The following is a 25272-nucleotide window of genomic DNA, read 5'->3' on the forward strand; positions in this document are numbered from 1 at the left end:
ATAGGCTAATATTTTGAAATTGTTTTTAAAGTTGCTTATGGACGACTGGAGTAAAGTTATTTGATCATGAATAAGAGATTTCAACTTGTTTTGATTATTAGATCAATATGTAATAGCTTCATCGTACCATTTTGCATCATTGTTGTCTAAATTTCCGTTTATTAATTTTATTGCAGATCCTAATCCGTCGAAAAAGGATCTTTTTGATCGATTATCCCAAAATTGATTTGTTTCAATTGAAGACTTATTTTATGTTCAATTAATTTTGTTAGGTGATGAGAATTTGGGAAATGAAAAGTGAAATTATAAAACTCAGGAGATTTTATAATGATTTATAAAGATTGTTATATTGCTCTTTTTAGGTGAGAAATTCTTTGTTTATGTTTGTTATATCGAAAATATATATAAAGTATAGTAATTTGTTTTAATTTGTGCTGTTCCTATATGAAGAGGAAAGAGGCCAGGGTTGTCATTTAGGTTATAGTAGTTGTGACTGGTTTCGTTCTGGAGAACCAGAAGAGAAAACAGGAGGTTTCTTTAATTCTTTAATGTGTACTACTTATTCATCATTTTTTTTTATTTCGTTTCAATGTTTTTGTAGATATTTCTACCCTATTTATATATAAAATTTTTGTTATAGTAAAAGGTCCAAAAAATCTTTTATCTTTTTTATTTCTACTCTTTTGGTTTTGTTTGAATACAGTTTGACCTAATTTGAAATCTATATTTAAGTCACTTGTATATTCGTTTTTTCTATTACCTTTTTTTTCTTTTTTATTCATGTTTTCCCGATCATCTTAGTAAATATATTCTAGTTTTTCTTTGTGTTTATTAATGTAATCTGAATAAAATGAATGAGACATGAAAATTTTATTAGGTTTTCTAGAGTTAGTATGTCCAGAAGTAAGTTCGAAAAGTGTGAAATTTCTAGCACTATGTATCGTATTGTTATAGACAATTATAGCATAATCCATTAAATCATTTGGGTAAATTTCTCTTAAAAGTCTTAAGTGTTTTATTAAAGTGGAGTGTAATCTTTCGGCTATTCAATTTGATTCATGGTGACCTGGGGTCGTAAAATATACTTTTATTTTATGAAGAGCTAGGAGTTCTTCATGTGTTTCATTATTAAACTTGGTGCCTTTATCCACTATTATCAATTGAGGAATGCCAAAAGAAATACTTTATTAGTGCTTATAAATACTGCGGATTTTCCTGGAATTAATATTGCCTGTGCAAATTTCATAAAAGCATCAATTGAAGTTAAATACTTTTTTTCATCAAAAATAAAAACATCCATATGAATAATTTGGGAGGGTTTTTTGGCTGTTTCTGTCAACATAAGAGGAATATAAGGATTTTGTCTAGAATATTCATTTTTCTGACAAAAAATAATATTAATATAGTTTGTGACTGTGTTTTTCATATTCTTCCAATAATAAAGTTAACGTAATTGTTCTAAATTTTCATTCTGTGGTTATTTTTACCTTCATTATAATTTTTTAACAAAAGTGTTTGTTCTTCTGTGTCTTTATAGTATTGAGTAATTTTATACATTTAATAAATTTTGGTCTGTTAGCAGAAAAATATTATAAATAGACATTATTGGAATCACAATATAAATTTTTATTATGAAAATATATGGAAAAAGTATTATTCAAATCGGTATATTTGGCTATAAAACAAAAAATAAATTTTTTTATTATCTGATTCAGGAATTTTTACTTTTATTGATTTCCGTATGTCTCGTGGAAGACATCTGTTTTTGAATATATGTTTGGATAGACGAAAATTTTATGAACTCATTGTTTATCATTTCATCTAAAATGGGTATACCGTTACTATTATTCTCTTTTGCTGAGTGTCTAGTTTCATGGGCTGAGTCGTCGTTCGAATCATGTTTTCTCCAAAGGATTCGGTAGTATTTAAGTCATTATTATCATTATCTTTTTGAAAATTTGGAGGTTGTATTTGAACATCAGAAATATTATTTACCTTGAGAATCTCCGGGGTTATTAACTATTGATTCGGTTTCTAATGCGTTGATAGGAATTCGAAATAAACTATCAGCATTGGAATATAATTTGCCTTTTTTGTAGAAAATTTTAGAATGATACTCCTCTAGGTTCAATCGCCTACGAACTAATTTGGAATTAGGTGTTTTGAGACTAAATAACCAAAAAAGAGGTTTGTGACCAGTGTAAATATGAAATTGTCTACCGTAGATAAGGCCTGAAGTGTTTATATGCCCACACAATGGCAAGAAGTTCTTTTTCTATAACTCAATAATTTATTTCTGATTGATTCAAAGTTCTAGAAGTATATGCTATGGGTTTATCATTGGGTACATTTCATTGGGATAAAACATCTCCTATTGCATATTTACTGCAACAGTTGTAAGAATAATTGTTTTTGAAAAATCGGGATATTGTAAAATTGGATCATTGGTTGAAATTTCTTCACAAGTTTGGAATGAATTTAGGAAATCTTCATCATGTATGATATTAGATCCTATTTTTAAATTTTTTGTTATTGGTTTTATTTGTTTAGTAAAGTCTGGTATAAAACGTCGGTAGTAACCTAAGAATCCTAGAAAAGTTTTAATTTTTAGGAATCGGATAAATTTTTATGAAATATTGTCTAAATAAACTATGCAAGTCTCTTCGGTCAAATCTCGTAATATGTATCCACGACATTTTGGAATGTAGATGGACCATTTTTAAGTCCGAAACTCATACGTTTGAAGTTAAAATATCCTTGTGGAGTGCTGAAGGCGGTTTTGTCAATATCTTGCGGGTCAATTTCTATCTGATGAAATCCACTAGCAAGATCAGGGGTTTTGAAGTCATTGGCTCTATCTAGTCTATCTACTATATCATGTATTTGTGAAATGGGATATCGATTTTGAATAGTCTTTTCATTCAGCTTTCTATAGTCGATAACAAATCGCCATTTCTTCTTGCCAGAAGTGTCTAATTGTTTTGCTACAATCCAAATTGGTGAGAAAAAGGAGGATGTAGAAGGTTCAATGATACCTTCATCTAACATTTTCATGATTTGTCTGTTCACTTCTTCTCTATGAATCTCGGGAAGTCTGTGAGATTTCGTATATATGGGTGTATCGTCAGTGAAGTTTATTTTATGTTTTATTCGATTTGTAAAAAGTATTCCGTCGCAATAAAAGATATCTCTATAATTATAACATAAATTTCTGATAGCTTCTTTGTCCTCTTTGTCACTTGAATGACTATGGAATAGTTTTTTATTACAATATGATTTTTATACCAATCAAAATTTAAAAGGATAATTGTTGTTGTTTTCCTAATTTGTTTTTGGTGCATATTAATGCTTGCATTTAATTGTTTTAACACATCTACGCCAATGATACCATCAAACTTATCACTAAATTTGAACCAATTATATTTTTGACATTCTTTTAGATTAAAAATTTTTAATAACGGAATATAAGCTATTTCATTATGGTAGGAAATTCCAAGTGCTGTTTGTATATTGAAAGGTTTTTGGAAAATGCATTGGTTATAAAATTTGTGAACTAAATCTGGATTGATAGGGGATTTAGTACTGCCGGTTTCTATTAAAAATTTAGCATTAATTTCTTGAATTTTGATATATTATGGTGAATTTCCCTTTAAAGCGTTTACTAGTATCATGTCTGGATGTGGGAATGTGAGTTGTCGGGAACATCTTGAATTGCATTTTGAGGGTCATTGTATATGTGTACTAATAATTATTGTAATCACAGGAGTATTGAGTTTCAAGTTTAGAGAAATGTGCGTTAATGTTATATGTTGAATTTCCGCACGGATATTCAAATGAATTTGAAGTTTCAGAATTATTATTTATATGTTCATTAAAATCATCAATAGTGTGATTGTAAAGCTCATTAGATATGAATTTAGATTTAGGATGAAATTTACTTGTGCTCGATGATGTGTCCATAGGTTCTAGCTTATAATTTTTTGAATTATCAGGTCTATTAACTTGTTGTCTAGGAATGTTTTAACTTTGACAATTTGGTTAACGTTGTTAGTTTTGGAAATTCGTTTGACGGTTTGGATTTTGGAAAATCTGTTGACAATTTTGGTTTTGAAAAAAAGGATGACGCTGAATAGGAAAATTATTGGGTCTCCAATTGTAGGAATTATTATTATGTTGTTAATTCGGTCTAAAATGATGTGAATTCATAGAATTTGGTTGATGTGGCTAAAAAGTTTGAAGAGACTGAATATTACTGAAATTGGGTGAAAAGATATGTTGTCTATAATTAATTTTAGCAGGAGTTATTCTTAAACTAGGTCTAAAAGTAGTGTTTGAGTTCAATTGATTACTTCTTTGAGTTGAATACATGAAATTTTCTTCCTCAATAACTAAACGCATTGCTTTCTCTAAACTATCTGGTACACTTAATCTAACATTTGTTTGTAAAGATAGAGGTAATCCTCAAATATAAGTTTTTGAAGCTAAATTATTATAACTTCCTAGTGGAATTCTCCGTTCATTAGTATTACTTAGAGAATTTAATTTTTTAATTAGACTGCATCTTAGCAACGCATGCCAAAATTATAAGGTGGTTCATTTTTGAAAAATTTCAAATTAATTAAATCTTGAGTAAGACAATCAATATTTAGTTGATCGCCAAAACTTAAGCTTAAAGCATCTTTGACTTATGTCTCTCTCTTTGAGTTATGCCTTAAAACATTGCATATAGAGCACGAATGGCTATCATGTGATAGAAAGATTAGGAATGATGTGTTTTCGAAGTTGATATTAATTGAGGTTGGTATTAGTATTTACGCGGGAGATATGTAATCGATACAGCGAAAGCTTAGAATGTGTTTAAATTTCAGATTAGATGTACCAATTTTGAGGAATATGATTGAAGAAGACAAGTGAAGGCCTAATTGATTTAGTTCTTGTTCGGTAATTTGGTGAGATATAGTTGGACAAACGTTGGACAAAAGCAATCTTTCAGTAGGTGTTATAAGTCTTCGTACAGGAAGAATTTCGTTATTGTCTTTAATCATTCCATTGCATTTTGTTAGGAGCTCGTTTACATCTTCTTTTGTTGATAGGTATACGCATATTCTATTATTGGTTATTCTTGATGAAAGTATAATTTTGTTAGGGTTGATGATAGTGCCTATGGCTATTAGGTATTCTTCTAGTTTTACTCCGTTTAGTGAGCTGATTACTATTGCTTGTTATTTTGTGAGAAATTTTTTCATTTTGTTTAATAATGGATGAGTAGGATTGTAGGGAATTGTTTGGTGGGATGGTGTAATGATTGTTTATGTTGTTTTCAACCACCTTTTTTGATTGTGATTATCATATTTTCGTTCTTACCGGTGCTGTTTATTGGAAGTTGATTTGCTCTTAAGCGACCGATTTTATGTCTGGAATAAGAACAATCGAGTTTGATTTATACTGTTCAAATGTTAAATTCGTTGTTATGATGATTTAGATTCGCTCATTTTGAGGTTGTTATATTAGGTTGTCGATTTGTACTAGTGTTGGTAACTTTTCCCTATGAAAATGGTTTGGAGACGAAAGCTGATTTTTAGGCTACTTCACGGTATTTTACCAATTATATTAATATTTTGTGTATGAACGTTTTAGATTTTCGTTTAATAAAATATTTGGATCTAATGTATTACGTGGATTATAACTTATAGTAATATTATATTCATTGACATGATTCGATAGTTGTTGGGAAAGTCCTTCTAAATATGGTAAGGAATAATGTTATGGATAGATCGATCTATCAGCGAAACTTATTATCACTGATCGTTTTTGTGACAGAGGAATACATGGTTTGGTTGATAGATCTATCAGATTCTGAATTTAGATGCTTAGCTATTCAAAAAGCAAAAACTGTTCGTACTAAGTTCATAGCAATTCATACTATAGCCAAATTTGACAATTTCTATAAATAGTGACATTACAAAATAAGATGAAATGATTTGTTTGCATCCTGAACACTAAGGAATATAGGTTGTTCAGCAGTATTGAGTTTTTCGGTATTCTGCTATTTGTCAGACTTTAATTAACAAATTTATTATTCAGTATTCATATTCGGAAATTAATTTTCAGAATCCAATTTTATAGTGCAATTACTGACAGTCAGTGAACTCAATGGAAAATCGATATAAATGTACATAATGTCCTCAGCAATTCAAACATTCGGTTGCAAAAACTTTATAATGTACACTACTTTTTATTTTCATCCAGCAGATTAGAAAAAGTCATACTTTTCGAAAATATTTGGAAGCAATTATTCGGACATCAATATTTACGATACTTTTCACAACATATTCTATAGCTCAATAGCAGCGATCCGTTGTAATATCGAAAAATTTCGAAAGAGCGATATTGACATACAAATTTTTGTCAGCAAAAAACATAAAAGGCGCTGAAATGATAAACGATTATAAACTACTGAACAGGCTATGTTGTAATGAAAAGGCTTTATCCATATATTTATCATGATTCATATTATATCTTTCAAATATTGAACGCTGAGAACTATGAAATCCTCAACTGATTTGCCAATAACTTATTGGATTAATGCTTGAATATTGTTACTAATTATAATTTATCACGTAATAAACATAGTACATTGATGTTATTTGGAAATCTACTGTATTACCAATAAAAAGCAGTTCTTAAAAACGCCAAAAACGATATTTCTAAAATTGGACTGGTTACATGATAACAAAATAACATATTAACAAAACATAACATAGCACAAAAATAAATGATATGATTACAATTACATCGAATACGGTGTAATATATTGAAATGTTTATATTTATAATTCTAGAAATAACGAAATAGAATCTTTAATTTTTAAGCTTTTTATTTTTTAATCAATACATCAATTGTTCACGTTTCCCTTGAATTAACATTCAGTTGTCCCATAAACGACTTATGTGTTCCTTGAAAGCCAAAGAACTGAACTTGACGTAGAATGTTCCACTAAAACTCCATTTTGAAACTTACAAAGAGATTACAAAACGACATAGAATATAATTCTAAAATTTTATTGTATACGGGGTGTTCCGGGACTTTATGCAAAAACTTCGGCACTAAATAGTAGTAGAAATAATGCTGTGGTATAAAAAAATTCAAGTTATAGGCATTTGAAGTTGTGAAATCAGAACTTATATTTAAGTATTTTTCTAAATTATACATTTAAACATTATTAATTTTTAATAAATGATTACGTATTTCCATCTAGTGTGTTTGACGGAATAAATAATTTTACAGTACTATCTGTCCAGGGTGGCTCATCCCTAATGGTTAACAATTCGTAACTTACTTTTACAGGGACAACCTGTAATTGTTAGTAGAATTGAATTTTTTAATCGATTTTTCAACAAAAAGTTACTATTTGTTCAACTCGATCAAATTTCTGGTTAAGGAGATATAAAGATTTTTAGATGACAAGGAAACCGTTCGCCATAAAAAGACATTCTAAAGAAATCTACCAAAAATTGTAAGCATTGAAATTGAAATATTGAAAAATTCGGTTGGTTATCTCACAACTTATCAAATAAAAACAAAAATAAACTATAATAAATGTTCGAAGTGGGCACCTTCCACTTCCATAGTCTACGGAGGATATTTAAATGTTTACTGAAAGGTAGTTTGACACGAGATGGTTTTATTAATATAATTTGCATTTAACGATACATAAAATTTCTCCAAAATCATTTGCCATCCATGTTATGTTATATTTCTCCAAAAATTCGCAGAGACATGTAGTTCATGCACGATGGATCTCCTCCCCACTTCCTACATGATGTAAAAAATCATCTCAATAATATTTTTCCTTATAGGGGGATTGTTCGGGGAGGTCCATTTGCATACCTCGTTCCCCTGAATCAAATATAATTGATTAATTTTTTAGAGATATCTTGAAAGCTTGGTAAATGTAACACAGGTGAAAACAAGGAACGAAATGATCGATGGAATAAACTTGTGACTCTATAAAACAAAATTACGGAATGCTCTTCCAAATTCAAAGAAATATCCTCCGTAGATTCCGGAAGTTCTCCGGAACTTCTAACGTTTATTATAGATTTTTTTGTTTTCATTTGATAAGTTGTGGGCTAACTAACTAAATGTTTCTACATTCATATGTTTCCTTATGTAAGTAACACGATGTTCGACAGTATGCAGTTCCATTAGAAATATTTGATTGTGTTTCAATATCTCCTGTAAGTATTTTCAATCTATAATCACAATTTGTGATAATTATCTGTCTTTTATGTTGAAGGGTTTCCTTGTCATGTCAATGATCTAAAAATCTACATATCTCCAAAACCATAAATTTTATCGAGTTAAACAGAAAGTAACTATTTGTTGATAAATCGATCAAAAAATTCATTTTTGCTATCTTTAAATTTTAGAGGTTGTCCCCGTCAAAGTAAGTTACGAATTGTTAACCATTGTAGTTGAGCCGCCCTTGGTCTTCAGATAGTAGTGTAAAATTATTTCTTCCGTCAAACACACTACATGGACATCATTCATTCAAAATTAATAATCTTTGAATGTATAATTTAGAAAATATACTTAAATATAAATTCTGATTTCGCTACTTTATAAGCCTATAACTTGAAAACGAGGGGTCGCTATCCTCAGGTCCTCGCTTGGAGGTCTCGTTGAATACGAGGGGATCGAAATTCACTGTTGTCTCTATTCTCCTACACTCTCCTCGCTATAGGAAGGTTCCCCCCAAAGAGAAGTACTTTATTGCACTCACACTGATCATGTTTATAAGAATAAATTTTATCTTTAAGTTTTGATTAAAATGAAACCTGTTTAAAAAAGCCGATTGGTATACTAGCATTGATTATAACAAAATTTTTTAACTTATGGATATGCTCTGTACTTTTGCATTGGTTCAAGTCTATATATTTGTCATTGAATAAGTATAAAATATCCATGCTAGATTGGAATTACTGTTTTTTTATTTGTTGTTCCTTCATACACGAAGTATTGTTGGTAGTCACTATGTTTGATTATAAGGTTTGTATTTTTGTAATAATAAGTTTAGTTCATAGTAGGATAGTAATTTCTTCAAGTATCCAGTAATGTAGTTACTTAATGGATATAAACAACACAACAACAAAAGTTCAGTCTAGTCTATTAACAATTGATTCCATCAAGTGAATTACCAGCAGCAAAAATATCGTTATGCATGAGAAATTTTGTTTTTGCATCAATAAGTTCCAGGTGTCGCCTAACCAAAATATCTACGGTGTCGGCAATAAAGGAATTAAAGGAAATCGTAAAAAATACAAGCCAGAAATGGGGTGTATTTATGGCTGTAGACATCAAGAACGCATTCAATACCGCTAAATGGCATAAAATAGTCAAAGCATTCGAAGATAAAAGAAAAAGCTCATACATAACGAGGTATATAGAGAACTACTTAAGCGGCAGGAGAGTGACTTCCGGCCTTATATCACATAAGTGTTCGATGGGTGTCCCGCAGGGCTCGATCCTTGGACCAGTTCTGTGGAATATAATGTACAATGGCATCCTGGAGTTGGACTACGGCTCAAAGGTCTCTAACATTGCATACGCGGACGACCTCATATATTATATCGAGGGAAACAATGAAAATGAGGTCAGAAACAGAGCAGAGAATACTGTGGCTCTGGCGGTCCGTTGGATTACAGCAGACGGTCTTAAAATTGCTATGCAAAAAACGAAGACGCTAATAGTAAAAGGACCCCGAATAACAAATGGTCCCTTCATGATAGTGGTGGAGAGACAGAGAGTCGTGGCCAAGACTAAAATAAAGTACCTGGGAGTGGTCATAATCAAAAACTTCAACTTTTTGGAACACATAAAGTATACGGTCGTAAAAGCCAACAAGAAGACAGCACAAATATGGAGGCTGATGCCGAACGTAGGGGGGCCAGGCTACTGCAAGCGCGGGGTGCTGTGTCAGGTGACACACAGCGTTCTCCTGTACGCGGCCCCAGTCTGGCGTGACGCCATGAAAATACAATCTTATAAAGAAAGATTAATGTCTGTCCAAAGGAAAGGCTTATTGATGGTTGCCGCTGCCTACAGGATCGTATCGGCCGAGGTAGTCCAGGTTATAGCAGGATTTCCACCGATTCAAAAAGTGGTAGGAGAGGTGGGATAGTCTGGAGACGAAGGCCCAGTGGACGAAAACTCTAATAAGAGACATAAGAAGCTGGGTCGTGTGCAAACAGACCACCATAGAGAGGTAGACTGAAGGAACTACTAGGCGGAGACTTGCAACCAGCAACTGAGATCATAGGTGAAATGCTTAAGGACAGGAAGACCTGGAAGGCGGTAACGACTTTTATGACCGAAGTGATGACCAAAAAGAAGAAAGAGAATAGGATCACCCAAGGATAGAAGCTTAATGAAAAAAGGAAACATGGGAGGTACGCTGATGTAATGACAACTTGTCCTTCCGGCGTACGCAACTCCCAAAGGATTTAGGAAGGAGGAGGGTGGTTTAGTGGGTGAGAGTCCCATACAAACTCACAGCATTGCATCCGCCCGCTGTGAGGACGGCATTAGCTTCCACCCCACCTCATGGCCAAAATAAAGGTATCGCTTGTGGAATTTCACCCCCCCCCCACAATATAAAATATAGCTGATAAAGCAATGTCCATTTAAGTTATCTATGTGAAATCTAAGAGCACATTTCCCATGCTGTGATGCAATAGTAAAGATCAGTGTCAATTATTGGATAGGTAGAAGGTTGGTGAAAAGGGCAACAGCAGAAGCACAATGAAATTAGGCGACATTGTCGATCAGTAGGATTAGATGGAAAAGTGTCAGAAGCTGAACTGGGAGATATTTTGTTTTAAAAATATAATTTAAATGAGATAAGAATGTATTGGGGGGGAGGATTAAAGACAACTGAAAATTATTACTTCAAACATACTGGGTACAAATTTATTTGTATAATTTTGATTTATATTAAGACCACCTGCTTTTAAATAAGTTAGCATAAGTTGTGTCATATCTAACTGCATATTCGACTCCCAGACTTTGAAGATAATTCTGAATTCTTCCTGTTCTCTTTATGATTTATGAGCTAGAGTTTTATATTTTTGTGTATAGTATGCATAGAAGTGGGAAAATATCACTATTGATCACCTCAATAGTTATAATTTTAGTAAGAATAATAAAATGTTTTTTAAATTGTGGCTATTTTAGAACAACTAAAACTCCACAATTAATGTCACTCAATTTAATACTATCTCAGTTATAATCACTATCTTTTACCAATTAAATTTTGTTGGCAGAGACTCGGCGATTTCTTGAGGTCCAGTAGTCTGTCCATTCATGATATAGAGCGTTACATAAGTTATCTGATAAGCTTTTATACATGACTGACCATATTAGAGTGTGACATGCTTAAAATTGACCCAGTGTTGCCATTATCACAGAATACGTTCACAATGGTAGGTAGGTAACATCAAGGATATAAATCAAAATTTATCTAAATGTGTCTCATTGGCAGTGTAATATAGATAAAACGTTCCCTTTTTATAATCCGCAGCAATCTAGACTGGGAAATTGTTTCACATTAGATTTATTACTATTGGAAAACTAGTTTATTTTGATTTTTACAATGTAAAAAGTATACAAGGTCGCTCAAAATTATCTCTATTCTTTATTATTAAAAACAATTTACGAATGAAAATAATAATTATCACCTTCATATTTCTCAATAAGACTTCTTATGAGATAGTTTTAGTTAACCATTGTCCGGTCAAGGTGAGTCCAATAAACTCACTGAGCAAAGTTTTTTTAAATATCTTCTGTAGTATTTGTCTCATCCAAAATTCCTTCCGTGACTTTGTTCATAATCATGGTCGGTACATATGCCTGATGATAAGATAAAAATTATTATTTGTCGGTTATCAATCTAACTGTCAATGAACAATTAATTCCTTACAGAGGACGCTGCCCGTTCAAACAATATATGCCGTCGAAACCGGATAAATATGGCATGAAGATCCGGTATTCTTTATTGCGAAAAAGAAGGCAACACTATTACACAAGGACTGGGAAAAAAGTGGTTGAGTCACTGACTGAGCCCTATCAGAAAACGAACAGAAACGTGTCATTCAACAATTATTTTACTGATTCATCGTTAGCATATAGTTTGCTTTCAAATAGATTCACCATGATAGGAACAGTAAAAAAAGAACAAAAGATTCGTCCCCCAAGCATTTCAACCACATAAGGATAGTAAAGTAGAATCTTCGATTTTTGGGTTTAGCAAGAAAGCAGCACTGGTATCGTATGTACAAAAACCTTGAAAAAGCGTAGTTTTGTTGACGACAATGCTTTTTACCAAAGAACTCAGTGATGTGAAAAATAAACCTCTAATCATTCTAGAATATAACAAAACCAAAGGCGGCGTGGACATATTAGACCAGATGGTTCACGAATACATGTGTAAAAGACGCACAAACCGTTGGCCTTTCGCATTTTTTATGAATATGTTAGATGTGGTTGGGATAGCAGGTTATGTGATATGGACAAACCTATATTCTGAATGGAATTCTCAGAAGCACGAGAAAAGTCACCTATTACTTGTGTCTCTAGCAGAAGGGCTAATAATAACCCCAAATACGCAGAAGAAAAAGTTTTGGACTAACAAAGGAAATCAAAGCAACAATTAAGCCATTTTTGCCAGAAACGCACTCAAACTATCCGTTAACGTTACTAGCGCAGACTATCCGGATAAGGGTTAAATAGTAGTATTTGCGATTGCACTCTATGTAGTCCTACAATAGTTACTTTTACTTTTGGTACACATATGCAGTGCTTGTTTTTATTACTTGGCGAAATTGTTATTTTTGATAAATTCTGTACTCCTCTTTCTAGATTCCACTTTTTATATTTTAGTGATTTTTTCGTAGAATTCTCCTTCCCAGGAACAATTTATTAGCTTGATATTGTTAGTGTTTGGGGTACTACATAATTAATTTTTAACTGACTAGAAAATGCTATAGAAAAATTTAGAAGAATAGTAAATGGTCAAATAATCACTTGTGTGATATGCTTCAAGTAGAAATAAATCCTATAGTGACCTCGCTTTTATCTCCTTTAATCGAAGCTGCTCATTTTCCAACAAACTTATTCATATCAAAATAAAAAGATATGTATATAGGTATTTTGAAAACGTAAGACTGAAACTCCATATTTCCATATAGGATAAATTCACTAGGTGGATCGTTACAATAATTCTGGTTATTAAGTCAATAATGATAATTTTAAAAATAATTTCACAGAACGGATGATGAAATATGTAGGAAATGGAATTGCGGTTAAAAATGAAAAAAAAATTTAGAGCACAATAGAATGGTCTGAGAAATACCGATCCTTGCTTGTGAAGCCTTTGTCTCTCTTCCAAAATATATCCATAATCAAGAAGGAAATTTTTTGTTTATTTTTTTTAGGTATAGTTCGCAAGTAATTTGGATTATCTAATGCACCGTACGATTTTTTGTGGTGCTCCTCGATCTCTCCAAATTATTTCATCAATAAACTCCTCAGTCTTTCATTAGAATCATAAACACCATTATTTGAATCAAAAATTGATAATTTCCATCGATTCAAACTTTGCTAGTAATCTCGCATAAAGCTTTTCACTTTTATTTTTTGGGTATCTGAAATCTATTTCAAGATTTTCTACACGCTCTTAAACTAACCCCATTTTCATTATTTACTTTCCTTGAAGGACATTCTTATTGTTTCAGCGACTTTTGGCTACAAATCTAGATATTATAAATCACTTCTCAATCATTCAAAATTATTGTTACATTTTTATTCATGGATTTCCATTATTTTTTATTTCAATAGTTAAATCGAAAGTCTCCTGAATTTTTTCTTCTCTGCGGGAGGAAAATTTAAGAAGCGATAAAAAACCAAATATATCCAATATAATTATTTTACTTCTTTTCTATAATATTCTTCGATTATAACAACTATATTATATTAAGTGTTGATAAAATTGTTACAGATATGAACAAGAAAGTAAAGTACAGTTTGTAGTAGACGCAGTATATGCATTTGCGTTGGCACTTCACAATCTTTACGAAGATTTGTGCAAAGACTACAATCAAACAGGAGTATGTCCGGCAATGACACAATACGATGGCGGAGACTTCTACAAGAAATATTTACTCAACGTTTCTTTTACTGGTAAGATATTCTGTTATTTTGTCAAAAAAACTTTGAATCCAAACAATACATTTATTTGCGGAAGAATAGGTATCAGATGTATTAGAAACTGTGTATTAAAATATGGTTTCAATACAACGGTATACAATAGTTTATGGTACTTGTTTCTCTACAATTATAATTAAATAACAACTTGAATGGTAACTTGTCTTTCGATATATTTCCTTACTAAAACTGCTATCATAAATGTGCGCGCGTAGCCATTATTCATCTAAGTCTGCAACTTGACGACGTTCAACTACTCTCTCAAAAATAGCAAATTATTTTAAGTATAACTATTTCTCAATAACTGATAAAACATCAGTCAAAATTCATATTCAGTTGAATAACAATTTTATTAAAATGTGGCAACCTTCATGTGAACATGTATAATCTGACATAGCGATCATAAAGTTTTACTTTTTATTGGTGATCGTACACAGAATGTATTGTCGTACGAGTGCTATTTAAGTTGTTCGCAGATACTTGAAACACTTATATTGGTCATAAAATGGAATGAAATCGCGAACATTTTCATGCAATGATTTTCTATAGCTTTCGACATGTGTGCCGATCAACTCGCATCGACTTTTAGTGATGAAGCACCATCTCGAACCACCATGCTGGTTTTACAAATTCAGTCATGGTCACACTTCGCTAAATGATGATTTTCGTGAGGGTCGTCCACAATCGGCTGTTGTGTCAAAAAACATCGTAAATTGATATTGCAGGATCGTCATGTAACATAGCGTGAGATTGAAGCATAGGGTATTAGTTACATTAGCACACATACAATATTGTATCAAAATTTGGCTGCCAAAAAGATTTGTTCCAGTTGTATACCGCAAATTTTGGTACAAAGGAATGCTAAAAACATTTAAACGCCGTACTTCAAAAAATGTCTATAATATCATGACAGGCGACGAATCATAAATCTATGCATATGAGCCCGAAACTAAACAACAATCGTTGTATAGCTTTTTCAAGACGAACCAAATCCAACAAAAGTTGTCCGCGAAGCAATTCGAAGCAAATGATGGCCTGTTTTTTCGAAATAACCATTCAATTAGAACAACGTAAAATGGTCAATTCTGAATGGAAACTCAGGGAAACCAATCGCAGAAGACGAATCATTCTCCACCACGACAATGTGAGGTCTCACACATCAGTTCAAACAAAGGCATTTTTGAATAATCAAAACATCGAATTGGTGAGTCATCCGCCGTACAATCATTGTTTGGCTCATAATGATTTCTTCTTATTCCCGCAGGTCTAAAATAAATTACGAGGTCAACGTTTTTCTACCTTTGAAAAAGCAGTTGATGAGTTCAAATCACATGTTTTGCAGGTACCTCTATCGAAATGGAATATATACTTCTCTACAAATCTTCCAAATCTCGAGGATGTGTTTGATAAATAATCAATTTTATATGCTTCCATAAGAAGGAATCTAGAGCCATGATTGCTTTTCTATTGCTCCTATTCGACCAATCGATCTACCAATGTTCTACTGGAAAAATAATATCGTAGAGCTCCCTCTTGTTGAAGTAAATAAGATCTTCTTGAAAAATTATGTTATAAACACATGAATTTGTTTCACACATTAGTTGTCATTAAGAGGCTTATGATTTATTAAAATAAGTTTAAGTAGAACTCACTAATTACATTTCCTCATTGGATAAAAGGCCAATGAAAATACTTCCAAAAATGGCAGTTCAAACTTTCATTTTCATTTTACGCAAATTATCAGTGTCAATATCATATTTTGATAAAGACTTAAGGAAAAGTGGAATCGTCAAATTTTATCTGTCTTTTTAAATTTATAAAAAAACTAATTCTAAAACAGAAGAGACCAAAAATCAAGAACAGACAGCTCATTGTGCACTCAAAACTCGTGTTTTTAGATTATAGTGACATGTACACTGAATGACTGATATTCTTTTGTGCAATTTGGGGTATGCTTCACCACTTTCGCAAGAGTAGTAACGAATCAACCACAATCATTTGCCAAATATGGTACTCTAACTTCTCTAAGTTCTTCTCTAACCCTTAATTTGCTTTGGTCGACCATCCAAGAGTATTTACAGCAGATTGGAAAAATAAGCAGAACAGGTGTTTGGATTACCCATAATCTGTCTAAAGAGTACAAAGCCACCCGATCCATTACATGCAACGTATAACCTACTTTAACGGCACCATACAGAACTGTTTTTTCATCGATGGACTATTGGAGACGAAAAATGAGTAGCCCTATATAATAAACTATAAATCAAGAATCAGTGGTTCTTCTCAAATGAATCATCACGGAGGTTTTTATCCCATACTTCTGTGTATTTGGTGTAGAATAGGCAATCTTCAATCGAAAAGTTTCCAGCGATTGTCAACAGAAAAGTTGTGAAAGACTAACCTTGGAAAAAATTATTAAATTATGGTGGTAGGTACTACCTCATTCACCCGATATCGTACTCTCTGATTTCCACTTATTGCTACATTCTTTTAGTGGTAAAAAATTTGAAAATATTCATTATAATCACAATATCATTTCGATTTATTTCATTTGCAAACAAATTTATTTTTATCTGTCTGAAAATTCGCACACTAGATGGAATTAGAAAATTTATTCGTCTGAACTCAATTCAATTTGTACACTTAACAAAAAATTAGCTAATTGGAGAAAATACGAATATTTTAAAAAAGTACACATGAAATATATAACTTTTAAACTGTTTAAAATCACCATTAGGATAATGGTGAAACTTTCATGCATATAAAAGGATTTCAACAGTGTCAGCTATACTGTTCCACCATATTGGAAGTCGTTAGTATTGGAAGCACGGATAAGTTCAGGGACAATTGCTTAATCTTATATTTTTTATCGATTGCTCTTGACTATCTATCTTTCTACAAATTCACGTCATCAGCAGATGCATAACATTTTTCAAAAACGAAATTTGTGTTTTGAGTAATTAAAAGTGAAATTAAGACAAGTTTTTTCAAATAAAAACTTCACATATTAAGGTTACGTATTCTCTCTAATCACAATAGACGTGCAATGCTTGCAAGCAGAAATTTATGTAATTGAAAAATGTGCTCGATTCAATCTATAGAGGAACTATCGCAAATAGGAGATAATCATTCTGTCCGATAGTAAAGCAACCATCAGAGCTCCAAGCTCCAATATCATGAAATCCAAACTCGTTTGGGATTGGCTAGAAAAATTGAACAAGCTAGGCAAGAAAAATAAAATTACCCTATAATGGATATCGGGACACACGGGAGCGAAGGGGAATGAAATAGCTGATAAGTTCGCTAAAGCGGGGGCAGACAAGTCCTTCATGGAATAGAATAGATAGGAGCTAAACCAATTATTAGGACAACCTACAAGGACTGAGATCGACAGACTCTTCTGGAAAACTATAACCAGAGTAGATCTGCAGAATATATCAACCTAAGTAAGAACTATCTTCTAATACTAACAGGAACTCTATCGGGGCACTATCGCCTCAATAAACACCTAAAGACGTTAAGCCTAGCAGATAACGGGGCGTACAGAATTTTTTTGTACAGAGGACGAAATCTCTATCCACATTCTCTTGAAGTGTGAAACACTAAGGAACTTCAGAGCAATACACCTGGGAGCGTATAAAATAGAAAGCGAAGATCTCTTACAATTGAGGCCATGCTTCTTTCTAAACTTTTTAAAAGGAGTTGTACACTTTTTTAATGTATTATCTAATAGGTATAAGCAAAGTAAAATTTAAGAGTTAAGAGAAGCTTCGAGTAATATGGTTTTATATTTCATGAAAAAAAGATTTAAATCTGATGACGCTGATGAAGTTATATTCTTGATTTCATAAATGAGTGTCCGAAAATACTGTTAGTATAGGAGAATATTGCGAGAAACTCAAAAAATCAAGAAAGTTGGCATTATATGTTTCTGCACATTTTTCGAGATTCTAATATAATACAATCAAAAATATTGCTGTAACTTTAGAACACAATATTTATCCAAGTTACTATCAAATCCTCAAATTAAAAAAAAACGTAATCTTTCAAAAGAATACGTTTCAGTTACAGATAATGGCGCAAAAATTATTTTTAAAAAGTTTACTTGATCGTACTTCATAAAGAATTTTACACGCTGTGAGTCACAAAATCACAAATGCAACCTTTCCAAATTTAACTTTGATAAGCATCAAATCCATCTCAGAACAAACATTTTTCTGAAAATCACAGTAACAATTCTTCAGTTTTAATTGTGAGCGTAATACCAATTGAACTGTTTAACCTTGAAAATGAACAAATAATCTGGGAAAACGAATTTGCACAGTTTGGTCGGCCGATTCTATTTGAATTTGAAAAAGAAAATTTTGATTTTTAAAAGCAGATGGTAATAGTAACGATGCAAATACGGTACGTAAATCCTTTGTATCTCCTGAAATTTCATCTGGTGTTGATTAAAATCTCATTAAACGCTAGACAATAATGTTGCAAGTTATTTCATCCAAATCTGAGATCGGTGTTGACAAATTTGAACTTTATGCCAAAGAAACAGCCCAGTTGAATGTTCCTCTATATTAATGATATTGTATGCCAGTTACCTTGTATGAGCTATTGATTCACGGCAAATATGTAGTGAAGAATGCGATAGTATCAATAGGCCAGTTGTCTGAAGCTGCACAATACACAAATCATAAATTATTTGGAAAATGAAGGGAAAATTATTGAAGAAAGTTTCTAGAGGTTTGAACAATGAGGATATATTGAATAATTTGTTGATAAATTCAGATCCCTTGATTTCTTCTTTATATTCAAAAATGATCAGTTGAAACAAGAATTATTTGATTCTCTAAATTTGTTGATATTTGAATTTTTTCTACTTTTTTGTAATATTTTACTAAGCCAACATAGCATACCAACATAGATAATTAAAAATAATTTTTTTGTAATAAAAGTAACTGAATATAAGGTTTCATTTTTTTATTGTGATTTGAATGCTACCTACTTCTCTTATTTGGGAAAGGGGGGTTTTGCTTTGCCTAAAAACCCCGTAACTCTTTTTTACTGATGTTACAATAAAAAGTGACCTTAGTAAAAGTTGCTGGAAACAGGTCATAAGGTTCCAATTAAAAAAGTCTCTCCTGGGCCACTCTGAACATCAAAATTGAAATTTTAATATATAAATTGATTCCTCGTTGAAAAATAATAGGAGATCACTTTTAATTTTTTTCTTACGGCCAAAAGTCTGGTCATTAAACTACATGTCCAATAATTTGGTGTTTTGCCTCAATGTGCGGCGCCGCCGCAAAGATAGATGGTTAACTTGATAAATTTTTACCAAATTGCAAAGCTATGCAGTTAGTAATACTGTTGTTTATCTAGGTGCTTACAGAGTAGTATTTAGCCGAGTACTTCACATACTTAGTCTTTTCTTCATTTAGTTGTATTTCCTTTTCACTAGCCTCCTGCCCGATCTTCAAGAATGTTTCCTTCTATTTAATATCGTCTGATCATCGGCGTATGCCAATATTTGGAGGTCTTTAGTAATAATTGTACCTGTCAGCTAGTAATCTTTCATTACTTTGTCTAGTGATATATTAAATAGAGTTTTTGGCAGTCTTTCACCCTGTCTGACTCTGAGATCTATTAATGTTTTTGCGATCAGCAATTTTAACATGTCTTTTAATGGTATGTCTCTTTTCAGACAATCGAAAGCTTGTTTGAAGTCTATAATTAGAAAGTGGATATTCATATCTTGATCTTAACAGTTTCCTATAATTTGATTTAGAATGTGAATAGCACCTATTGCTGATCTCCCGGTCCCACATCCATATTGACATTCTCCTAGATGAGTCTTCGTATACTTTTTTAATCTCGTAGTAACTATGGAAGTAAATATTGTAGACGCTCGTCAGACAGTGTAATCGTGAGTGTTGGTCTAGTGGTGGTGTGAACAGTGTATTCAGTATAAATATCGCCAACTAGTAGCTCTATCTTACTGACTTAAATTGTCTCATAAGCGTTCAATAGGGTTAGATCAAGACCCTGCGCTGGCCAATCCAAACTATGCTTATCTTGGAGGTAATTTTACATCGTTCTAGCTACGTTTGGATGTGCATATCATTACTTAATAGCACTTTGTTCCCTGTAAATAGGGCATATGGCATTAGATGAGGTTCTGAAATAACTGCTATGGAGCATTATGCTGTCAAACGACCGCCACGAATCACTTATCAGTACGAACGATTCTTGATTCTTGATTCTTTAGGACAATGCTCCATTCACGGTTGCCCTTATTTTGCAAATTGACGACGTTGACTGTAATGGCATAAGGTTAGACCAGGACTAGTTGCAGCACGAGTAATACTGTTTATATCATATTATCTACTGTAATGTCAACAAAGTAAAACTACGCAAATAAATACTTAGTGTCAATGTTTTTTTGTGATATAAATTAATTTACTCTTAATTTACTAGTATACAATTTGGATACAAATCGCTATTTCGTACAGTGTACTTTACTGTTGACTACAACAGTCTTGCTTGTTACAGATTTAGCCGGTAGTCCTGTCAAATTTGATACTTGCGGAGATGGTTTGGCTAGATATGATATTCTCAACTACCAAAGACTACTCAATGCCTCAGGATATCATTATCGTGTAAGTAAATTTATTCGTTTTGCAAACGTTTTGATTTAGTCAAATAGCAAAACTGTCGTTTTGATAGCTATGTTATTGTAGAACTCAAATAATTTTATTGTGTCTTTTTCATATGATTGATACTTCCTATTATCTCGTAATTAGAAAGAAATGAATATTCTATACACAACTATGCATAATAATAAATATAGTTAAAAAAATTGAAAATCAAACTTCTAAAGCACATGAAGCTAAAACGTTGAAAATTGCTTTTGAAATAAGCTTAAAACAAATAGTGAATGTGCAACAAAACAAATGACATTTTTTTCACAATAATACTATTGTAATATTATTGTTTTAAGCATATTTTAACAATTATTTACAACTTTCTAGTTTGATGTACTTTAAAATCGTTTTTTTATTAGTTTTTTCAAACTATATTTATATTTAACTTCAGCGAGTCCATGAAAGATTTTATTGGATGAACAGCTCCGACGATGTGAAGGAATGGTGTAAGAAATGTACGTCTTGCGCTACGAAAATGGACCTCATCGTACAAGAAGGCACCCATGAAACACTATATTGTTGGATTGCCTTAGATATCGCTGGCCCATTTACGATGAAAGAAAGTTGTGGTAAATATCTACATCCTAATCGTGATGGATTATTTTACATAATGGGTGGAAATTTACGCGATCCCGAATTAAGAGGCACACAACTGTTGTGGAAGTATTGGTGAAAGAATTTATCAGCCGATATGATAAGCCCTTGAAAGTCCACAGGGATCTAGTAAGAAACTTCGAGAGCATGTGTTCCAGGAAATCTGTGACTAGCTGGGGATAAATAAGACCAGGACGACCGCGTTACATCCACAATCAGATGGAATATAGAGAGATTAAGATCAGAATCTATTAATGAGTCCACCGGTATAACACCTGTAAAAATCAAGTTTAGACGTAAAATGAGGGTTTCTTGTGATAAAGAGTATTGAAATAAAGACGGACACCCACGATAGATATTTCAATTACAGCAGCAGTGAAGAAACAGGACTAGCTATTCAACAAATTCAAATAAATATATTAAAAAACAGTGAGTGAACTGAAAAATTACATTACAGATAGTGAAACTCTACTACTAGTAAAACTTTAAAATAAGGTCAAGTCATTACACCAGTGCTGCGCCCACTTAATTTTTTTAGCAATCTAATTTCACAAATACTCAAATGATATTATAATTTATTTAATGAGCTACAAAATAATATACAATATTATGTAAAAACATGCATAAAAAACAATTATTTATTATAAGTAATAATAATTTTAAATGTAATAAAAACAAATCTTACAAAAATACAAAAAATATATATAATTAATAAAACATTATAAAAGTCAAAGCGACGGTTGAGCTTGTTTATCAGCACAAATTTTCTTAAACCGTGGCATCATTTAAGAAATCGAGGTTCTTAGCTCCTTTCCAATCACTAAGCGATATCGATACTTCTTAAGACAGCTACTGTAAAAAAAAGTCGTTTTAGAAAGGTAAGATGTTACAAACAGCAATAAAATTTCTAAAGCTTTGTTTGTCAAAGTAGGAAAATTGCCCTTTACTCGTAGTTCAAATTGTAATATATTATTTTCGTCTTGAAACATCTGCTTTAATTTGCTATCACTAGATAAGTCAATTATCATTTCCTGTTCTGCTGTCGTAAGGCCAAAATCATCATATTTTCCAATCACATACGGGTTTCTAATCCATTCATATTTGGATATATCAAGTGCTTTAAAGTAAAACGAGAATTGCTTTCATAGATTGGTCAAATGATTATTAATAAGAAATTTACTTTCTTCTCGTTCATTTGCAAGACAGGTAATTTTGAAAGTAGAAAACATTTCAAAGCTATTATTTTTCAAACTCATTATACACAGTTCCAATTTTTTCATAAATGCAGGCCCTTGCATTGATTTATTTAAAGTACTGAGTCTTTGAAAAATATCAACTGAATACGCAAGTTTTACAAAAAAAAAAAGTTTGCTTTTTCTCTATTGGATACGAGAAGCCAACGTACCTCACAATAATATAGAAGTGATCTATATTCTGAACCTATGTCACCACACAATTTTGCGAAAAGCCTTTCTCTTAATGATCTATTTTTGAAAACACTTCACTACTGCTACTACAATAACTACTGTAGATCTTCACACATATCTCTTGAAACAAGTGATTATAAAAACTTCACTTGCGGTAGTGTTGCATTCAATAGGCTTACAGTCTTCTCTAACATCAGTTTCCATAACATATCTTACATATGTTATCAAGAGTGCATCCTATGTTATCAAGAGTAGCTTGCCACGCGAAACAAGATAGATAGATACTTTTTCTATTAACCGATCGCAAAGGTCTCCAGGTATATCGGATATTCGTCATCCCACCGTATTATCTGCTGTTGATCGGCATAAATAACTTGCGCTGTTCTTACATAAACATGAAGTCTTCCAATAACAATATTCATATTATACAATTAAAATGGTTACTGATAAATGTACTAGAAAGTAGTAGTGAAAAAAAAGTTATTTTATTGTTTCGGACATTTATAACTCTGGCACTAAGCGCTCGTGCCGATAAACTACCTCAACATTATAATAACATTTCCCGTTTAATAATGTACTGTATGAAATTTACCTCAATATTAATTTAGAAGTTACCAAAGGGAAGTGTTTCATTCTATATGTCAACGTGGTTGTCGCAAAAACTACTAACGAACTAATTCTGTTCATAGACAATAGAAAAAAAAACATATGCTTCTGTTTAGTGAAGTTTGGCGCGACTAAGCACGAGAATACCTGGGATGTTCCAAGTGCTTGTCTTTTGTTTCCTCACTCCGCCGGCATTCGGCTTCAAACGCGAAAGCGAGATATTTTCTTCCCAGCAAGATTATGGATGGCACCTATTCGACTTTTTTGGTTTGGATTCGAAAATGATATTCTAGAAACTGCTACATGCTCCCTTGCAACAGTCTCGTGCCCCCTAGGTGGGGCGTGCCCCCTAGGTGGGGCGTGCCCCACAGGTTGGGAACCACTCTCATTATTTTTGGACAGAATATAAACACTATAGAAGTGTCTCCCGCATTAATCTCCAGGCAAATAAAACAACCACTAGATATCCAATTGAAGGAAACTGACATTGGTGACGTTTACTCATTGGGCAAAACTAAAAATTACTCAATAAAAATTGAGTTGGTATCCTATTCAAAAAGAAATACTACAAACTGCCATAAATTCGAATAAACTGAAGTAAAATTCCTGAGAGCACATCTTCATAAAACCATACAACACCAACCGGAGACGCTACATAAGAGCTAATAAGTTATACGTAAATAACATCGTATATACCATCGAAGATTTGACATACGAAGAAGATCCAATATCATCGAATGAACGAATACAGTATAACAGAATACAAGAAAAGAAACAGGAGCAGAACATCATATCCCAAAATTAGATGCAACGAAAAATATAGACATACAAACTGCAGAGCAATTCTCCAAAGAAGCTACTAGAGGTAGGCTCAGATGGAACATGTTGAAAAAGATATCAATTAAAATAACTTTATTACCTTTTATCTTCTCCAATTAAATAGTTCCATATATGCTTTTCTGTATGAGCGGACATATTTATGTACTTGTATGATTTTGGATTCATAATTAGATAGATTCATATATACGTGATGTGAATTACACACCTTTTAATACCCTCTAACTCGAATGCATAAAACAACTCAATGAAATGATGGACTCAGGGAATAGAGGAAATAGTTCTCTCAAAATTCTACAACAAAACATCAGAAGCATAAAAAAACTTTGAGGAAACGATCACTCTACTTGGGCAAATAAATACTAACTTTGAATCCATAATTGTAACAGAAACTTTTACAGTTACAAATTAGAAGGGTACTATTTTGTGTATAATGAGGGTACAATAAAGAGTGTTGATGGAGTAGTACTTAAGAAAACACCTGAAATTTCAACAACGCATAGTATCTATCACCTATTGCAATCTATAACTTTTTGGAAGTCGAAATAAAAATAATCAATCATGCTTTCTTCTGTATACAGACCTCCGTCAACAAACCCAGAAACGTTTTTGCAAAACCTTAGGACTTATTTTGAACGTATAAAAAACAATGAATCAAACCTCCAAATTTTTGCAGGGTATATAAATATCAATAAATTACAAAATGAAGAAGATCATGTCAATAACTGTACAAACATTCTTAGTGAACAAAACTATGTCCCAATTATAAACAAATTTACGCGAGTTCAGGAAAGAAACGGCAGCGGTCTTAATTATATCTTCTTAGAAACACATTCAGATGAAATTCT

General features: G+C 32.2%; 1 protein-coding gene across 8 annotated transcripts in view; it reads left to right on the forward strand.

Annotated features, from left to right (window-relative positions):
- The window catches only part of LOC130895760 (metabotropic glutamate receptor), a 406290-nt gene that overhangs the window by 254333 nt on the left and 126685 nt on the right, over positions 1-25272 (forward strand). For all 8 annotated transcript variants that reach the window (XM_057803330.1, XM_057803314.1, XM_057803337.1 and 5 more), the window contains 2 exons: positions 14057-14238; positions 20809-20915. In XM_057803330.1, the coding sequence (XP_057659313.1) occupies positions 14057-14238; positions 20809-20915 (289 nt within the window). The remainder of the gene's footprint in view (positions 1-14056; positions 14239-20808; positions 20916-25272) is intronic.

This window comes from Diorhabda carinulata, chromosome 1, assembly GCF_026250575.1.
Source record: "Diorhabda carinulata isolate Delta chromosome 1, icDioCari1.1, whole genome shotgun sequence".
In the NCBI taxonomy this organism is placed as follows: Eukaryota; Metazoa; Arthropoda; class Insecta; order Coleoptera; family Chrysomelidae; genus Diorhabda; species Diorhabda carinulata.